Here is a 15,534-nt window from a genome sequence, read left to right on the forward strand (position 1 = left end):
CGTAATGTGTCTGAGTCATTATTTTTGCTCTAAATGAGCAGCAGTCAAACCGACCATGAGACATTTTGCAGGTTAACCATAACTCTAAAGTTCTGTTTAAAATTACTGTTGGCTGACTGCAGTGTAAGTGTCCACTGTGCAGAAAAAATAAACATTGCAAAAATAAAATAAATAGAGCACTGGACTTGGTATGAGCAAGACTTTGAGAGGGATTCGAAGCAAAAAGAAAATGATTAGGACATCCTACTTCTGACCGGGCTCTTTAACTTTCAACAAGAAATGTTAAAAACTGTCACTTAATACAGAGGCTCTGGCTTTAGGGCCCCGAACCTGTGTCTGGTGGGCCCGTTCAATAACCACTGATCCATCAAACACACAACTACACACACACATCATGATCAGAAAGACATTAGCCTATCATGACTTCATTTTAATTTATGCTGATCAAAAGTCATTTTGCAAAAGAATATTTAATATTGTTCTGTGATACTAATTAGTCCTGAATCAGTTAGTCGATAGACGGAAAAATAATTGCCAATAATTTTAATAATGGATTAATTGCCAAAATGCCAAACATTCTCTGGTTTCAGCTTCTCAAATGTGAGGATTTGCTGCTTTCTCCCAAAGACTCCAGCACTAAATCAACAGATGGAGAGATGACCATGCATCCCTCCAGCCCAAGAAAGCAAACTCTCACTGTCTGCTGGCCAGCTTACACCAGTCTGACTTAAACAATAAAATAAGAGTACACACAGTATCATTAGTGACAAACATTTAGGAACTGGTGTAAAACTATGCAGCCCAATCTTGGTTTTGGTTTGTGAGGAAAAAGAAGAAAAAGGAGCCACTCACAAGTGAAGCGGTTCGGTGTAAGGATGCAGAGACATGCAATGAAGCAGAGTGAAGTCCTTTCCCCCGGCTGTTCGGTGGACACACAGGACAGTGAGTGCAGCGTCAGATCTGATCACTGTTGCTCACACCTGCCGCTGTTTGTCAGGTCTTTATCTGGACACAGCAACAGTCATTAGACACGTTAAACGTCTGTCTTTCATTATGAGGTTGATGCGTTTTAACGATGCAATTTCATAAACCCTCTAGAACAATACAATTAAAATTTGCACAAGACTTTTGGTCTATGAATGTCTCTACATTTAAGAAGAGGTGTGTGGAGCTTTTACAGACCTTACATACAGAACTGAGCTGCTATGAGCAACTCTGTGCGTAAAAAGGAGAAGGCGTCGCTCATCTCTATTACAGCATGTACTTTTTACACACAATAACTTAACTGTACGTTAAATAACATTTTTTAGTTTGTTCTTTTAATGTATAAAAAATTCAGGCAATTGCAAATCAAATTGCCATACTGCCATCTGCCAGTGTTCATTCCCTCGGTCATGTAGAGGAAGTAATGTGGGCCCACATGAATTACTTTGGGCCTCAGACAGCCTTCGTGGGATGTGTGTACATATATAGACACATATACTGTAGTTGTATAACTATAATACTCTAAAAATATAAATAATATACTATGAACTGAATTTAAATTTGCCCCTTTCAATCTTAAAAACACTGCACATATCTGCTTTATAATATAACCATCTGGGAAGCTTCAGGGAACGTTTCCTAGAGGTTCATGAAAGGTTTCACAAAGAAAAACTTATGAGAACGTTCCTGGAACCATTATACCTAATGGAAATATTCCTAGAACGTTCTTCAAAGTTTCTTTAAAGAGAACATTCAAGGAAGGTTACCTGTTTGCTGGGTCACAAATGAATTAGAAATAATCATAAAACTGTCATTTTAATTAGTTTGTGGTTGTCACATTCAGAAACAACTCCACATTCTTCAATGGGAAAAAATACAGGTATTCGTACTGATTAATGCATTAATGTACGTTTTGTTATCAAACAGCTGAAGCCCTGTACCATATAATGCATTCTGCAGCAATATATTCATAACTAGAAAATGCATTACCTGCAGAAAATGCAGTGTGAAAGCTGAAATAAATTGCAAATCATTGCTGAAAATACATTAATGTGAAATGAAATTGCCTCATAAATCTTAAAGCTCAAATGCATTGCAGTGTGCTGCTCAAAAACCTGGAAGCTGAAATGTAAAACTGGTAGAAGTGGGAGTTGAAAAAGCTGAAAAGTTGAATAGGAGAATGAATGTCCTGCTGCTGAATCAGCATTCACATTAATAAGAACAATAGAGTGAATGCTGCTGAATCTAGAGATAAAATAAGTATGGCAGATTATAACTAGTGTGCTAATGTGCATTGCAACTAAATAAGTTAATGACTCTTCTCCCAACACCCCTCAGATGGGCACACACACACATTCTGCAAGACATCAGAGGCATCGCTGACCAGGAGCCCCAACAAGAGTGTGAAGATTTAAGTGCATTGTTAATTTAACAAACAAGTTCATCAAACATCCCCATTTTTTGTATCTTATTTGCCATGGGCCAAGGAACAAAAGATTTGGGGTATTTGTGGACTTATTAAATTGCATGATAGGTCTTTTTGTTCTTTATTTTTTTAGTATTTGCTACTTTCTCACTTTGAAATGACACAATCTGGCACATGTATCCCATGAATGTCTTATCTCTAAAGCAAATCCAGATACAAAATGTAAACATTATTAGAGTAATACATGAAGAGATTGTGCAGTCTTTAAGGTATGTGCTTTGATGTTTCAACTCAGTTCTTGTTCTGTGAATATCGTATTATAAAGTACTGAACGCGTACACTGGGTATCAATCTTCTCACCTAACTTTTGGAAAGAAAGAGAATAAACATATTTAACAAAATGTGAATGAATCACTTGGGGACAGAACTCCACATACAAGCTTAAAATCACACACATTTGAAATATTATCATCTCATAAAGCTGATATTGCATTAGCTCCTACACATCCAGTAGACACAGAGAAATACTAGCTTTTATTTGGACTTGTGTTTCTGGCGGCTTAAGTAATATCAGTCCAATATTCACTCTCCTTCTAGCTCTGCTTTGGAGTTCATCAACTCCTGAGACAAATATCGGACTCTTTAGCTGCTAAAACCGCCCTGTTACCCAGCTCGCCATTAACATTTGGTACTGAGCAGATAGTGCACAGAGGGTTTATCAGAGCGACCTGTTGCTGCTGGGAATGAGGTTGAGGAGAGCGAACGCTAAACACTCCATAGAGCTGAGGGGGTTCGTCACCACGAGCAACCCCTTAAACATTTCACATGATCCATTGTTAACATAAAAATAATGACTGTTGAAGCTTGAAGTTTGAATTTTCAAACCAATCCCTATAAAATTTTTGGAAAATCTTGTCTGAATTGAATAAAATCATGACAGTAAAGATACATGGGTGTAGTGTTGAAAAGTGAATCAAACCAGAGACATGCAGTTATTTTATTTTTGTTATTTATTTTATTATTAGTAGTATCATGTTGTTGATATTTAGTTTAGTAATTCACTTCCACCTTCCACTGTGCAGCCTCCCCACCCAAAACACCTCCAACCCTTTCAATGAGCAGTGTGACATGTAAGCAAGGAAAAACTCCCAAAACATTAATAAAAACAATTTGGAAGAAACCTTGAGAAGGACAACAGAAGAGGGGACCCCCTTCCTGGGCTGACTGGTGCCTTGAAACTGCCCAGCGACCCCTTGAGGCTGCACTTACAGTATATTTAGCTAACATAACATATGTGCCACCCCTCTCACCTGCAAGTCCCACAAACCTCCTTTTGCCACCACGTCTCTGAGGACTACAACAATCTCAGGCTGGACATCTTCTGTGGTATTCGCCGTCCGTAAGTACATACCTGGACAAATAACACAATGGTTTTGATGTTCGTATTTTCAAACAGGATGCTTTACCTTTAAAGCATTTACTTTACTAACAGAAAAGGATTTGAGGATGAGGAATAGCCGAAGAATATGACGCTACTTAACACTTTCTAACACAAGTTTGGCTGGAGTTGCTGGAATGTAAATTTCCCCAAACCAAATGAAGAGCAGGACAGATTCACTATTGTTATTATCTCACTGGCACCTTGGTTCCCACACAGTGGATGTTCCAGTCCTCTACAGGTATTTCATGTGTTGCAGTTCCTGATAACGCTACGTTGAAGACTTTTCGATAATAAACGGTACATTAATACAAATAATCAGTATGAATGTCTTCATTATTCTCACTAAATAATGTGGTGTTGGTGTTTCCAACTGTGACCACGGGAAAACAATTAATTAATTTCTGATAATTCATTTGTGATCGTGTCAGTTTGGTCAATGTATTTTGTCCCACCTTGGTAATTAGGATAAATATAGATGGGAACCAAGTTAACAGATATATAGAGGGAAATAACTCATTAAAATACATTAAAATATACACTGATGCATCAGAAGTAGATAATAATAGAGTAGGAGTTGCATTCATAACACCAGATTTAAATGTAGTGTCAAATAAAAGAGTTAGTAACAACCTTTTAGTCATTTCAGGGGAAATGTTGGCTATTCTTTTAGCCCTTGAGTGGACAGAAAGCGTCAAACCAGGCAAAGTTTTATTAGGGTCAGATTCTGGTAGTGTGTTAACCAGTTTCAAGAGTATACAGTCAGAAGCAGGACAGGACATGATGCTGGAAAGAGATCAAATTATCTTCAGAATTACTAAATTAGGAATAATAGTGAAATTCATCTGGATTCCAGCACATACAGGGGTGGAGGGAAATTAACTGGCAGACAAATATGCAAAAGATGCAACTAAGAAAGTAGAAGGAAATATGACAGTAAATTATAGTAAGGCTGAAGTTAAAAGCATAAACACATTTTTATCTGAAAGCATATCCTGATTTTACAGGAAACAGTAGAACGTGTAATTATCAGTTGTCCTAGGTACGAGCAGGAAAGACAGATGCTAAAAAACAGACTGAGAAGAGATCGCATCAAATTGGAATAAAGGAGTTACTTCAGTTGAACTCAGGGTGTGTGGGGTACAGAGCAATATTTAGTTTTTTGGAAAAGACAGGACTTAGAAGAAGACTACAGGGTATAAGACCAGTCTGATCCACACTCCATTTCAGAAGGTGGCGGTAATGCATCAAAAGCTGTTTGCCAACCATAAAACATCAGAAGAAGAAGAAGAACGGTCACTGTATAGAAAGTGTTTTTTGTTTTGTTATGCTTCTGTTTTGTTATGTGTCCCCCCCCCCCATTTGTTAGTTTTGGTTAAAGTCATGATGTCACACACTCCGATACAATTGGTGACGGCATGCACCTTTAACACCTTTGGTTTGTAGCCGGCCAGTAAAATCGAAGAAGAAGAAGAAGAAGAGTTAGAGGAGGAAGAAGAAGAAGAAGAGTTAGAGGAAGAAGAAGAAGAAGAAAAAGAAGAAGAAAAAGAGTTAGAGGAAGAAGAAGAAGAGTTAGAGGAAGAAGAAGAAGAGTTAGAGGAGGAGGAAGAAGAAGAAGAGTTAGAGGAGGAAGAAGAAGAAGAAGAGTTAGAGGAAGAAGAAGAAGAAGAGTTAGAGTTAGAGGAAGAAGAAGAAGAAGAGTTAGAGGAAGAAGAAGAAGAAGAAGAAGAAGAAGAAGAAGAAGAAGAAGAAGAAGAAGAGTTAGAGTTAGAGGAAGAAGAAGAAGAAGAGTTAGAGGAAGAAGAAGAAGAAGAAGAAGAAGAGTTAGAGGAAGAAGAAGAAGAAGAAGAGTTAGAGGAAAAAGAAGAAGAAGAGTTAGAGGAGGAGGAAGAAGAAGAGTTAGAGGAGGAAGAAGAGTTAGAGGAAAAAGAGGAAGAAGAGTTAGAGTAGGAAGAAGAAGAAGATGAAGAAGAAGAAGAAGAAGAAGAAGAAGAGTTAGAGGAAAAAGAAGAAGAAGAGTTAGAGGAGGAGGAAGAAAAAGAGTTAGAGGAAGAAGAAGAGTTAGAGGAAAAAGAGGAAGAAGAGTTAGAGGAAAAAGAGGAAGAAGAGGAAGAAGAGTTAGAGGAAGAAGAAGAAGAAGAAGAAGAAGAAGAAGAAGAGTTAGAGGAAGAAGAGTTAGAGGAAAAAGAGGAAGAAGAGTTAGAGGAAGAAGAAGAAGAAGAAGAAGAAGAAGAAGAGTTAGAGGAAAAAGAGGAAGAAGAGTTAGAGGAAGAAGAAGAAGAAGAAGAAGAAGAAGAAGAGTTAGAGGAAAAAGAGGAAGAAGAGTTAGAGGAAGAAGAAGAAGAAGAAGAAGAAGAAGAAGAAGAAGAAGAGTTAGAGGAAGAAGAAGAAGAAGAAGAAGAAGAAGAAGAAGAGGAAGAAGAGTTAGAGGAAAAAGAGGAAGAAGAGTTAGAGGAAGAAGAAGAAGAAGAAGAAGAAGAAGAAGAAGAAGAAGAAGAAGAAGAAGAGTTAGAGGAAAATAAAGAAGAAGAGTTAGAGGAAGAAGAAGAAGAAGAAGAAGAAGAAGAAGAAGAAGAGGAAGAAGAGTTAGAGGAAAAAGAGGAAGAAGAGTTAGAGGAAGAAGAAGAAGAAGAAGAAGAAGAAGAAGAAGAAGAAGAAGAAGAAGAAGAAGAAGAAGAAGAAGAAGAAGAAGAAGAAGAAGAACGATGGTCACTGTATTTTGAAAGTATTCACCGGAAGTGTCGACATGCCCGTGCTGCTGCCGCTTTAGAGTCGCAGTGCGCAGATGCGGATGCCACACGGTCGGATTTCGTTGCTGGTGGTTAACCCAGTCAACCTGTGCGCAGGACATGTGGAAGATCCGTTAATGTTCACAAGAGTGGCTGTTTAGCTAGTTCATTGTGCGATAATAGTCGTTAACTGGTTAAATACCACCTCGGGCGTCTGTTGGAGACGGTTGAATTTAATCTCTGCTTGGAGCTGAATCAGAAATCGGAGGAACAGCGGAAGAAGGTAACGCTAGCTAACGCGTGCGATCGCCATTGTTTATGAGCAGGCGGAGAGCAAGGCCTTCGGCTAATTCCTGGGTATAACCACTCACATATACATATCAAACGCATATTATGTATTATTACATATTATCTGCCTTCATTAAACTATTTATTGAAGGCTTAGTGAGCTAGAAATGGCACGGCTCCATGGTCCCCTTGGCTGTAGGGAAGTTACGTAGACTGCTCCGCGCATATCGTTTAATTCAAGTGGACAACAGTTGGTATCAGATACCACAAATAATCACGATATTAAGATTTAATAGACTTCTGATGGGCCTGCTGTCCGTTTGTCCTTAACAAAACGTGCCCGGTTAATACATAACAAGCACCAACGGGTCTGTATCCACCAGTTAATGACGGAGGTTATGCAGATATTATAAATCAGTCGTGTCTGTGAATGTACTTGTGCCACATCCTTAAAAAAAAATAGCTAACAGGATTTGATTTATCGTGGTTTCAAAGAGACCCGAGGAGGTCGCGTTTGGCGGGCTAACAGGCTGTAGGACCCATGTGGCGCTGTTGCACCTGCTGAGTTACCAAACGAAATGATTTCAAAGCTCTTCTTCCACCGCTTTCCTGCAAAATCCTGCAAATCTCAAAACACACCATGGTGTGTTGCTGACAGTGAGCTTTGACTTAATTAAGGGCACGGAAAGGATTATATCCCCATATGGATCAATACAATCTCCCTGTAAATAAATCTAAAATCAGCAGCTGTATGTGTGGACTGTTAAGTCGCTTCAGAAAAAAAGGATCTGCCCAATAAATGCAATGTTATGCTGAAGGTTTAAAGAAGGCGGAGGGTCACTGACTATCTAATATCGTCTTAAATGTAGGGCTGCAACCAATAGTTATTTTCATAATTGATAAATCTTCAGATTATTTTCTCAAATAATAATAAATTAATCATTTAGTCTATAAAATAGACAGAACATAGTGAAAATGCCCAATGTAGTTTTCCAGAGCTCAGTGTGACGTCTGCACATTGCTGGTTTTATCCGTCCAAATACCAAAGGTTTTCAGGTTCTCTTGGAAAAATGTCTGAAAAGAATAATTATTAAAATAGTTGTAGAGTAATTTTCTGTCGATTTAACTCATTGATTAATGGAATAATTGTTTTAGCTCTACTTTATGTACATTTTCCCTTTTCCCAACAGGCAAGGAGAGATGTCATACTATTCATCTTCCCGTAGTTCGTCTCGGGCCACTGACTGTAAAGTGTACGTGGGTGACTTAGGCAATGGTGCTGCCAAAGGGGAGCTGGAGCGAGCGTTCAGTTATTACGGCCCACTGAGAAGCGTCTGGGTGGCCAGGAACCCACCTGGGTTTGCCTTTGTGGAGTTTGAGGATCCCAGAGACGCAGAAGATGCTGTGAAAGGAATGGATGGAAAGTGAGTAGTAACATTCCTGTCTTTTTGTTTTGACATTCTTCGAGATGAAGAGACGAAGCACAGAATATGCAAAACCTTAATAAAAATGACCCACTACTAACAATATTTTTCCCTTATGTTTAGCACTTAAACCCTGTGTGTATTAACTTGTAACAGACAAAATAATCAGAAATACTTTATTGATCCCCGAGGGGAAACTCTTTCGTTACAGCAGCTCTCTATCACGTCAGTGCACACAGGAATAGAAGTACTAAGCAAATCAGAATATAATACACTATAATACAGGTAAGATAAATGAAGTACAAAGTGGACATAAAGTATAAAATTAAAATAAGGGTAAAGTACAAAGTGGATTTACTGGTTGATGATAAGTATGTACGGTATAATAATATAATGTAAGTAGTAAAGTAATAGTGCAATAATGAGTACTATCAAGTTAAGTGTAGCTTATTAAGATGATTATGAGACGGTGGATATTGCACAGCAGTAATAGAAGTATGAATAAATATCAATAAACATGGAATTTTAAACTGAAAAGAGTATATTGCACAGCAGTATTAAAGAGAGAATATTGCACAATTGTTTCAAGTATTGCAGAGATGTTAATGATCCAGTGTCCCGTTTAATAACTTAGGTTCATACAGACTGACACTTAGAGGGAGAAGACAAAAGATGTAATCTAGAGTGTGTTTTTTTATATATATATATATATATATATATATATAATCTCCTTGCAGTCTGCATGAAGACCATTGCAGGAATTAAAACGGTCTTTGGGCTCTTGATGACATTTCTTCTCCTCAGGGTCCTTTGTGGTTCCCGTGTTCGTGTGGAGATGTCAACAGGCCTCTCCCGGAAGGGCCGTGGGCGCCCCAGCCGACGTCAGTTCGACCCCAATGATCGGTGTTACCAGTGTGGGGACCGGGGCCACTATGCCTATGACTGCTACCGCTTTAGCAAGAGAGGAGGAGGAGGAGGTCGTCGCAGCAGGTGAAGGAATACAGTCTGTTTTTCATGTGGTTATGGCTGATATGATGCACTTTGTCAGTGCGTGTAAGATGTTGACACTCATGCAGCTCATCATTTGTTGCAAACCATATTGGCCATCTTGTACCATCAAAGTAGAAGACAGAAGGAGATAAACTTGTTTGTCTTTCCATTCCAGGTCTCGCTCGCATTCTCGATCTCGCTCCAGGTCCAGGTCCCGAGGGCACCGCTATCGCTCTCGCTCCCGCAGCCGTAGCCACAGCAGGTATGTCAGCACTGAAACACGGACACACACTTGAACTATTAACAGGAAATTCTTGTTCTTGTGGGTTGTCTACAGTGTGGAGACAGCACGTAGTCTAAATTAGGAGGTCTATAATTAGTAAAACAAGTATGCAGGTGCCATTTAAAAGCATGACTCATCCAAAAACACAGGGGAACTTACTGTGTATTGAGTGCAGTCTGTCCATCCAGCCAGTTTTGGTGTCATGTTCCAGGGTTTGGAGCTCACATCAATTTTTAATGTGCTTAGTGGCTTTTGGTTCAAATGTTTTGGTGCTTTGAGCACCACAAACCAAATGCATTTGAGCCTGATTGTACCGGTGTGAGCTACAGGTGATATCATCCAACCTCAGCAAATCACATCAAACCAGATTCATATCTAAATTCGCTTTGCAAATAAGGATGAGCTCGTCCCTTTACAATCTGGTTTAAAAACTGTAATTGGGCAAGATTTTATAAACACGAATATAGTTGTTTTTATCTTAAATAATAAATGAGAAACAGTTACTTTGTCACGTTTTATTCATGCCAGCCAGGCCAACAGATGAGCCTTGTGTTTATCCTTTTTGTTACTCTTGTACTTTTCTCAGGAGCCGTCGCCGATCTCCATCCTACTCCAGACGCAGGAGCAGGTAAGAATACATCTTGTTGAACTCTAACTGTTTATAGAAGTACATTGATTCTTGTGCTTTTTGTATTGTTAGCGAGATATGCGAGAGGTGTAGCTGCTCCTCATCAGGGTTGTGTTAATCCAGTGCTGCAGCAGAATCTGACGGAGGGCAGAACAGATGATAATTACCCCTCTCAGGGATCAATTAACTACATGTGCAATTTCTTTCAGCCTCCCTCCAGTTGTAAACGCCTCAGGTGTTACCATCGTTCCCACCATAGCTGTAATTAAACTCTCATTATTTCCTGTAACGTTAGGTCTGGCTCCCCAGCTCGTTCCAAGTCCAGGACTCCAGTGAGAAGGTAGGTTGTGTAAGCTGCAGATTTTCAAATCATAGTTACACAGCTCGTATCTGAAACGCACTGTTGTTCTCATCGCAAACTAAGGTTGTCACGATACCAGAATGTTAAACTTCAATACAATACTTGATACCTCTTTCGTTACCACGACAAAAAGAAAAAAGGTCCTAGGCGAAATAAGATTATTTATTTATTTATTTATTTATTTATTTTGAACAACCTGCACACAGTGCTGGTACAGAAAAGTCACTGAACACATATTGAGGACCAGTTGATTTTCTTCCTCATTGTTTCATCTGTGCAGCCTTGGGTTGAAAATCTGATTATAAATCCGGGTTGTTGTTTTTTGGGTTTTTTTTTTTTTAGCTACGGTACTTTCGATACTACCGAATGTATAATTAACGGAGATCATATTGTTTTAAACACATGATATCGAAAAAGTATCAATACTTACACCCTTATCACAAACCCTTCCTCTCTGGTGACATGATTGTAGAGTGAAACATAAAAAGTAAAATTGTTTTGCTTTGTGATGTTTACACACTTAAAATGATTGCTGCTGATTTGCCTTTTTTTTTTATTATTTATTTAGTCAGCTCGTTCAGTTAATTCCTGTGTCATTTAGATGTTCTCTGTAAATCACAACTTTCAGTGGTGACTTGTGCCTTAGGCAAGAATTATGCTTCTCTGGGCTGCATGTAAGCGAACAGACACATTCGTGTGTGTGTTTCTTTCATGTCCACTAGGAAGCAATGTCACATTTAGCAAACTGCAATGGAAAGAAATCAGGAAACTGCAATCAGTTTCAACCCGGGGACACTGTAAACAAACCACTACATCCGTGTAACAAATGTCAAAGAATTTGGATATATCAATGTAAATGGACGGGACAGTGACAAGATGGGCAACAATATTAAGTGCCTTGAAGAGGAATTTAGTTTCCTCAGCTCTGCTAGAAGATCACTTTTGGCAGTACTATGCTGAAATGTATGCCAAAACTGAAAGAAAAAATAGAGAAGTTCTGTCAGTGTTGGATCAACCATTCAGTTCGCTTGATGGCAGGTCAGCACTCCACGTTGGGAGGTGTGCACGTCAGCTCCTCTGCGAGCCTCTGCAACCTACGATTACCCATAACGCCCTTCTCTGCGTTTGCGAAGATGTTCATATGTATCTCCGCAGAAGCATAATTCCAGCTTTATCATTCAATAGTGTTGCATGTAAATATTGTTGTTTTTTTTGTTTTTTTTTCCAGTCGCTCCAGATCTCGGTCTCGGTCTGGCTCTGCGCCCAGAGGACGCTCTGCCTCCCGATCCCGCTCACGATCTCCGCCAGCCAACCACAAGAGGAACAGGTAAACCCTCATTCTAGATGTCTCTCATTCACTGAAACAGGGTGTAGGCTGTCTAATTAATTTATAGTGCTTAATCCTGCCAGTTGTCAGTGTTTTGCCAAGACATTCTAGATGTAACATCTCAGAAGGAAGAGGCTCTAATAAGGTCTAGATCAACCATTATAGATTTTAGATATCACAGTTCAGACCATAACCATCTTGCGTTGCAAGACAGGGTCAGTTATGTTCTTCTCTTTAGCCAGAGCTAGGTGCTCCATCCTAGGCAGGTAATGGCTGTTAAATAGACCCTCCTTCCACCCGGGAGCGTCATGCTGCCACCAAACGACCACCACATGACGGTGAGATGGACGACCACAGAGACCCCTCTACCTCCGCGAGACAGAGAGATCTGCATCTTCTGCCATGTCTTCTGCCTCTGCTGTTGGGCAGTAGTGGAGTGGGAGGGGTAGAGAACAGTGACTTGGGCCCTCTGTCTGGTGTAGGGAAGTATAAGTAGATGAAAGTTTCGACCTCTCTCTTGTGCTCTCTTTTCCAACTCTTGATAGCTCTGCACTGTCAGCACTATGTAACCTCAGTGTAGCTCTTTATCAGTCCCACTTGATCTTGAAAAGAGAGCACATGAAAGACCGTCTCCGCTCAGCCAGTAAACTGTTCAGACTCGTAGCAGCTAAAACCAGTAAATTGCTCCCATATCCTCTGTACTCTTGCTTTCCTTTGATCTCACCCACCCTAGATGTAGCCCTATTCTAAATAAATGAATTTAGGCTGACAGAGCAAGAGAGAACATTTTATTTATTGAATTGACAAGTGTTAAGTAAAGATGGTCACAGGTAGCATTGTAAATGTATATATTTTCTTAAATTTTAATTCCCTATCCTGAATTTGGCTAGATCAAGAGAACTCTTCAGAAAAATATTAGCTGAGATCAGACAAAACGACACCATTGGTGTGACTTACGTTAAGCATCTTTGCAGCACAGTTTTGTTTATTTTTCATATTTTCTTTAAAGCGTGTGGTGGGAGCTGATCACTGCACTGACACCACAGCTGATCCCAGGCCCAGGGTCTGCCAGCTGGCGGTGTGTACGTCCTGCGGGAGGGTGACTAAGCGCTGACCTGAGATCAGCCTTCGCCTGCATCTGGTGTTAGACAGCGAGAAAGAGGTCGACCTACCGACCGAACCCTCCCCACAGTGAATGGGTGACCGTCTGTTCAACCGACGCACACGCTCAGACGAGATCAGCCCATGCACACATACAGTTGTTCTACTAGAATCACCCAGCCAGCCAGCCTTCAGATGTACCAGAGGGCTGACCCACACAGATCAGAGTTCGACCACTACTTTTTTAAATCCATTACCTACCTACCAGACCCCTACCTACCAGAGTTCTTCGGCCTCTGTCTTAGCTACTGAAAGTGAGAGAAAGAGAGCTGACGAGAGATCAGTCTTCAAGAGCCTCCCAGCGCAGTGTCTCTCCAAGTTGTAGTCATCCGTCCTTCAGTCCTTTCATCCTTCGCTTCTCTGTACTTGTTGTTTCTGCCACTGTCTCCAAAGGTAACCAAAAATCAAACCCCCTGACAAGCTCTCATGTTCATGGTGAAAGAAAATGCACAGGCTTGATGTAGTCTGGAAAACTGGTGATTATAGAGCTAAAGTTGAGCCTTTTAACAAGCATGCTCAGAGTACAAATGTGTAGGTGCATGTGGGAGTGCGTGGATGACTGAGTGAATGCAAGAGAGCAAGGCAACATTTTAATGGGCTGATATCTCTGAGGAGGCTTTGTCAGATATGTTTTTCTTCTTGTGCCATACATGTTTCAACATCATTACCATTTTAATGCTTTGCCATTATAGTATTTATTTTAGCCCTCAAACTCAGTACAACAATAATGGTGACTTTCAAATGCGCATCTGGTCATGGTATGTGCCCGCCCCCTCCTTTTTTTTTGTGTTTGTAGTTATTGAAGGATTAAGTAAATTAAATTGCTTCTCAGAGCAGAAACTATGCTAACAATCTGTCGTAGTTGCAAGCGAGGAGATGTCACAATATGTCAAGGACTTGTGTCATTTATTTGAATGGGTGTTTGTTTGCCCTGGGGGGCTCAATTATGTATTTAGCTTTTGACCCTGGACAGTTATTCCTCAGAAATACAAAGATTAGCTACCTTAGATGAATAAAAGACAAATAAAAAAAAAAAACAATCTGTGGCTCTTGAGATGAACCTTGGTCTAAGAGGTGAAAGAGGTATTCAGACAGTTAACAAATATCAGTGCCCATGCAGTCATGAACTTTCACAGAAGTTGTACACTGTATTAAGATGTTGGGTAATGTGGGATTTTATTTTCTGATCATTCTTCCATCCTCCCCTGTGGCGAGCTAACCCCTCTCTGTTTCTGTTTCAGTCGTTCCCGTTCAGCAAGTCCAAACCGAAGCCCTACGCCAGCAGACGACTGAATGAAGAAGACTATTAGTCCCCCCCTCCCCCCCAACCGCTCTCCTTAACAGACAGACCCTCAACCCCTGCACCCTGTCTGCTTTTACAGCCCTACAGCTGCTGTTTTTTGTACTTGTCTGTCTAGTCCCAGTCTTTTAAGTTTAATTTTCTCCCCAGGACTGCAGTCTTTGTGCAGCGTCAGATATAGTCAGTATAGCAGACGTGCATCAGTTTCCATTTGATAGAGATTGTGTTAAATGTTGCTGCTGCTGCATAGGTCATCTTTCTTCTCAGAAGTCGCGTAGCAAGTGTAAGAAGCAACACCTATGTTAGGGTAATACTGAATGTTGCAGCTGACTCAGTACAGTACAGTACATTTCAGTGGAAGATAGCCCAAGTGATGCAGTTTTAGAGCGGGAGGACATTGCATTGGGAAAAAAAACGCTTTTATTCCCTAAACTCACATTTCTGAACCTTAAAATATTTTTCCCCATTGTGAATCTGCAAATTATGTTGTGTTTTTTTTTTTTGTTGTATTGCTCTCCAATTTGATTTTTGAGTTCAAATGCTGTTTAACATTTCCACTCATGATGGCATAAGGAAACAGTTGCTGGCCTGCATGCCTTTAAATCTGATGTCACATTCCTACTGTTTGTTTCTGTGCTGCACTGCCCTTTTTACGAACCTTATCAGCTTCACTGTGTGCTGAATAGATTTTCCCCAAGTGTTGATTTCCGATATGTTCCTGTGACTTCTGATTTTAAAATATTTACAGTGCTTCAATTTGATTTCTGTAAGGGCTGCTTAAACAGTTTTGTTCTGTTCCTTACTTCTGTGGTAAGACAGTGGCAGTTTTATTTTTGAATAAACCTCTTCAACATAACGTCAGTGGTCTTATTTTATTTCACTTTTTTTTTGTTGCTGTATAACATTTGGTTTTTAATCATCCTCCTTGAATATGTTACTGTGAAAGATGTCCACAAGATATGAGCAGTTTTTCATTGCGGATATTTTTTTTATTATTAGTGGTGTATCACTAGATTAATGCCAGTGCTTTTACTGTACTTATGTGCAATTCTAAAAAGAAGACATTTCAAACTAAGTAAGGGTAAAAACTAGACATGACTCTTTGGTGACCATTTACTGCAAAACAGGTCTACAACTGGTACAAAATACAAACATCTTGAAAATTAAGTGGAGGAACAGTAGTCAAAGTAATGAA

General features: G+C 39.8%; 2 protein-coding genes across 4 annotated transcripts; both read left to right on the forward strand.

Moving 5' to 3' along the window:
- Positions 1-5,465: 5,465 nt before the first annotated feature.
- Positions 5,466-6,674, forward strand: LOC122878868 (golgin subfamily A member 6-like protein 6; the record flags this gene model as incomplete). Its single annotated transcript, XM_044202342.1, is given in 1 exon segment — positions 5,466-6,674. A coding segment is annotated over 1 exon segment (1,209 nt), but the record flags the coding sequence as incomplete, so codon positions are not given.
- Positions 6,624-15,195, forward strand: srsf7a (serine and arginine rich splicing factor 7a). Of its 3 annotated transcripts, none has more exons than XM_044202341.1 (8): positions 6,624-6,860; positions 8,056-8,289; positions 9,094-9,279; positions 9,455-9,541; positions 10,149-10,190; positions 10,486-10,530; positions 11,780-11,878; positions 14,281-15,195. In XM_044202341.1, the coding sequence occupies exons 2-8, from the start codon at positions 8,066-8,068 to the stop codon at positions 14,330-14,332; spliced, it is 735 nt and encodes a 244-aa protein (XP_044058276.1). In that variant the 5' UTR covers positions 6,624-6,860; positions 8,056-8,065; the 3' UTR covers positions 14,333-15,195. The 3 variants fall into 3 exon arrangements, with proteins under 3 accessions (XP_044058276.1, XP_044058273.1, XP_044058274.1); XM_044202338.1 differs by lacking the exon at positions 14,281-15,195 and adding an exon at positions 12,888-13,152; XM_044202339.1 differs by lacking the exon at positions 14,281-15,195 and adding an exon at positions 12,888-13,152 and having other exon boundaries at positions 6,643-6,934.
- The last annotated feature ends 339 nt before the right edge of the window (positions 15,196-15,534 follow it).

The sequence above is a fragment of the Siniperca chuatsi genome, linkage group LG7 (assembly GCF_020085105.1).
Source record: "Siniperca chuatsi isolate FFG_IHB_CAS linkage group LG7, ASM2008510v1, whole genome shotgun sequence".
NCBI lineage: Eukaryota > Metazoa > Chordata > Actinopteri > Centrarchiformes > Sinipercidae > Siniperca > Siniperca chuatsi.

What these genes read in the sequence shown, in the direction of transcription:
- srsf7a (XM_044202338.1), top strand. Translation starts at nt 8,066, where the DNA reads ATGTCATACTATTCATCTTCCCGTAGTTCGTCTCGGGCCACTGACTGT. An exon ending in TCCAGGACTCCAGTGAGAAG is followed by an intron (nt 10,531 to 11,779) that starts GTAGGTTGTGTA and finishes TTTTTTTTCCAG; the next exon opens with TCGCTCCAGATCTCGGTCTC. An exon ending in GCCAACCACAAGAGGAACAG is followed by an intron (nt 11,879 to 12,887) that starts GTAAACCCTCAT and finishes TTTTCTTTAAAG; the next exon opens with CGTGTGGTGGGAGCTGATCA.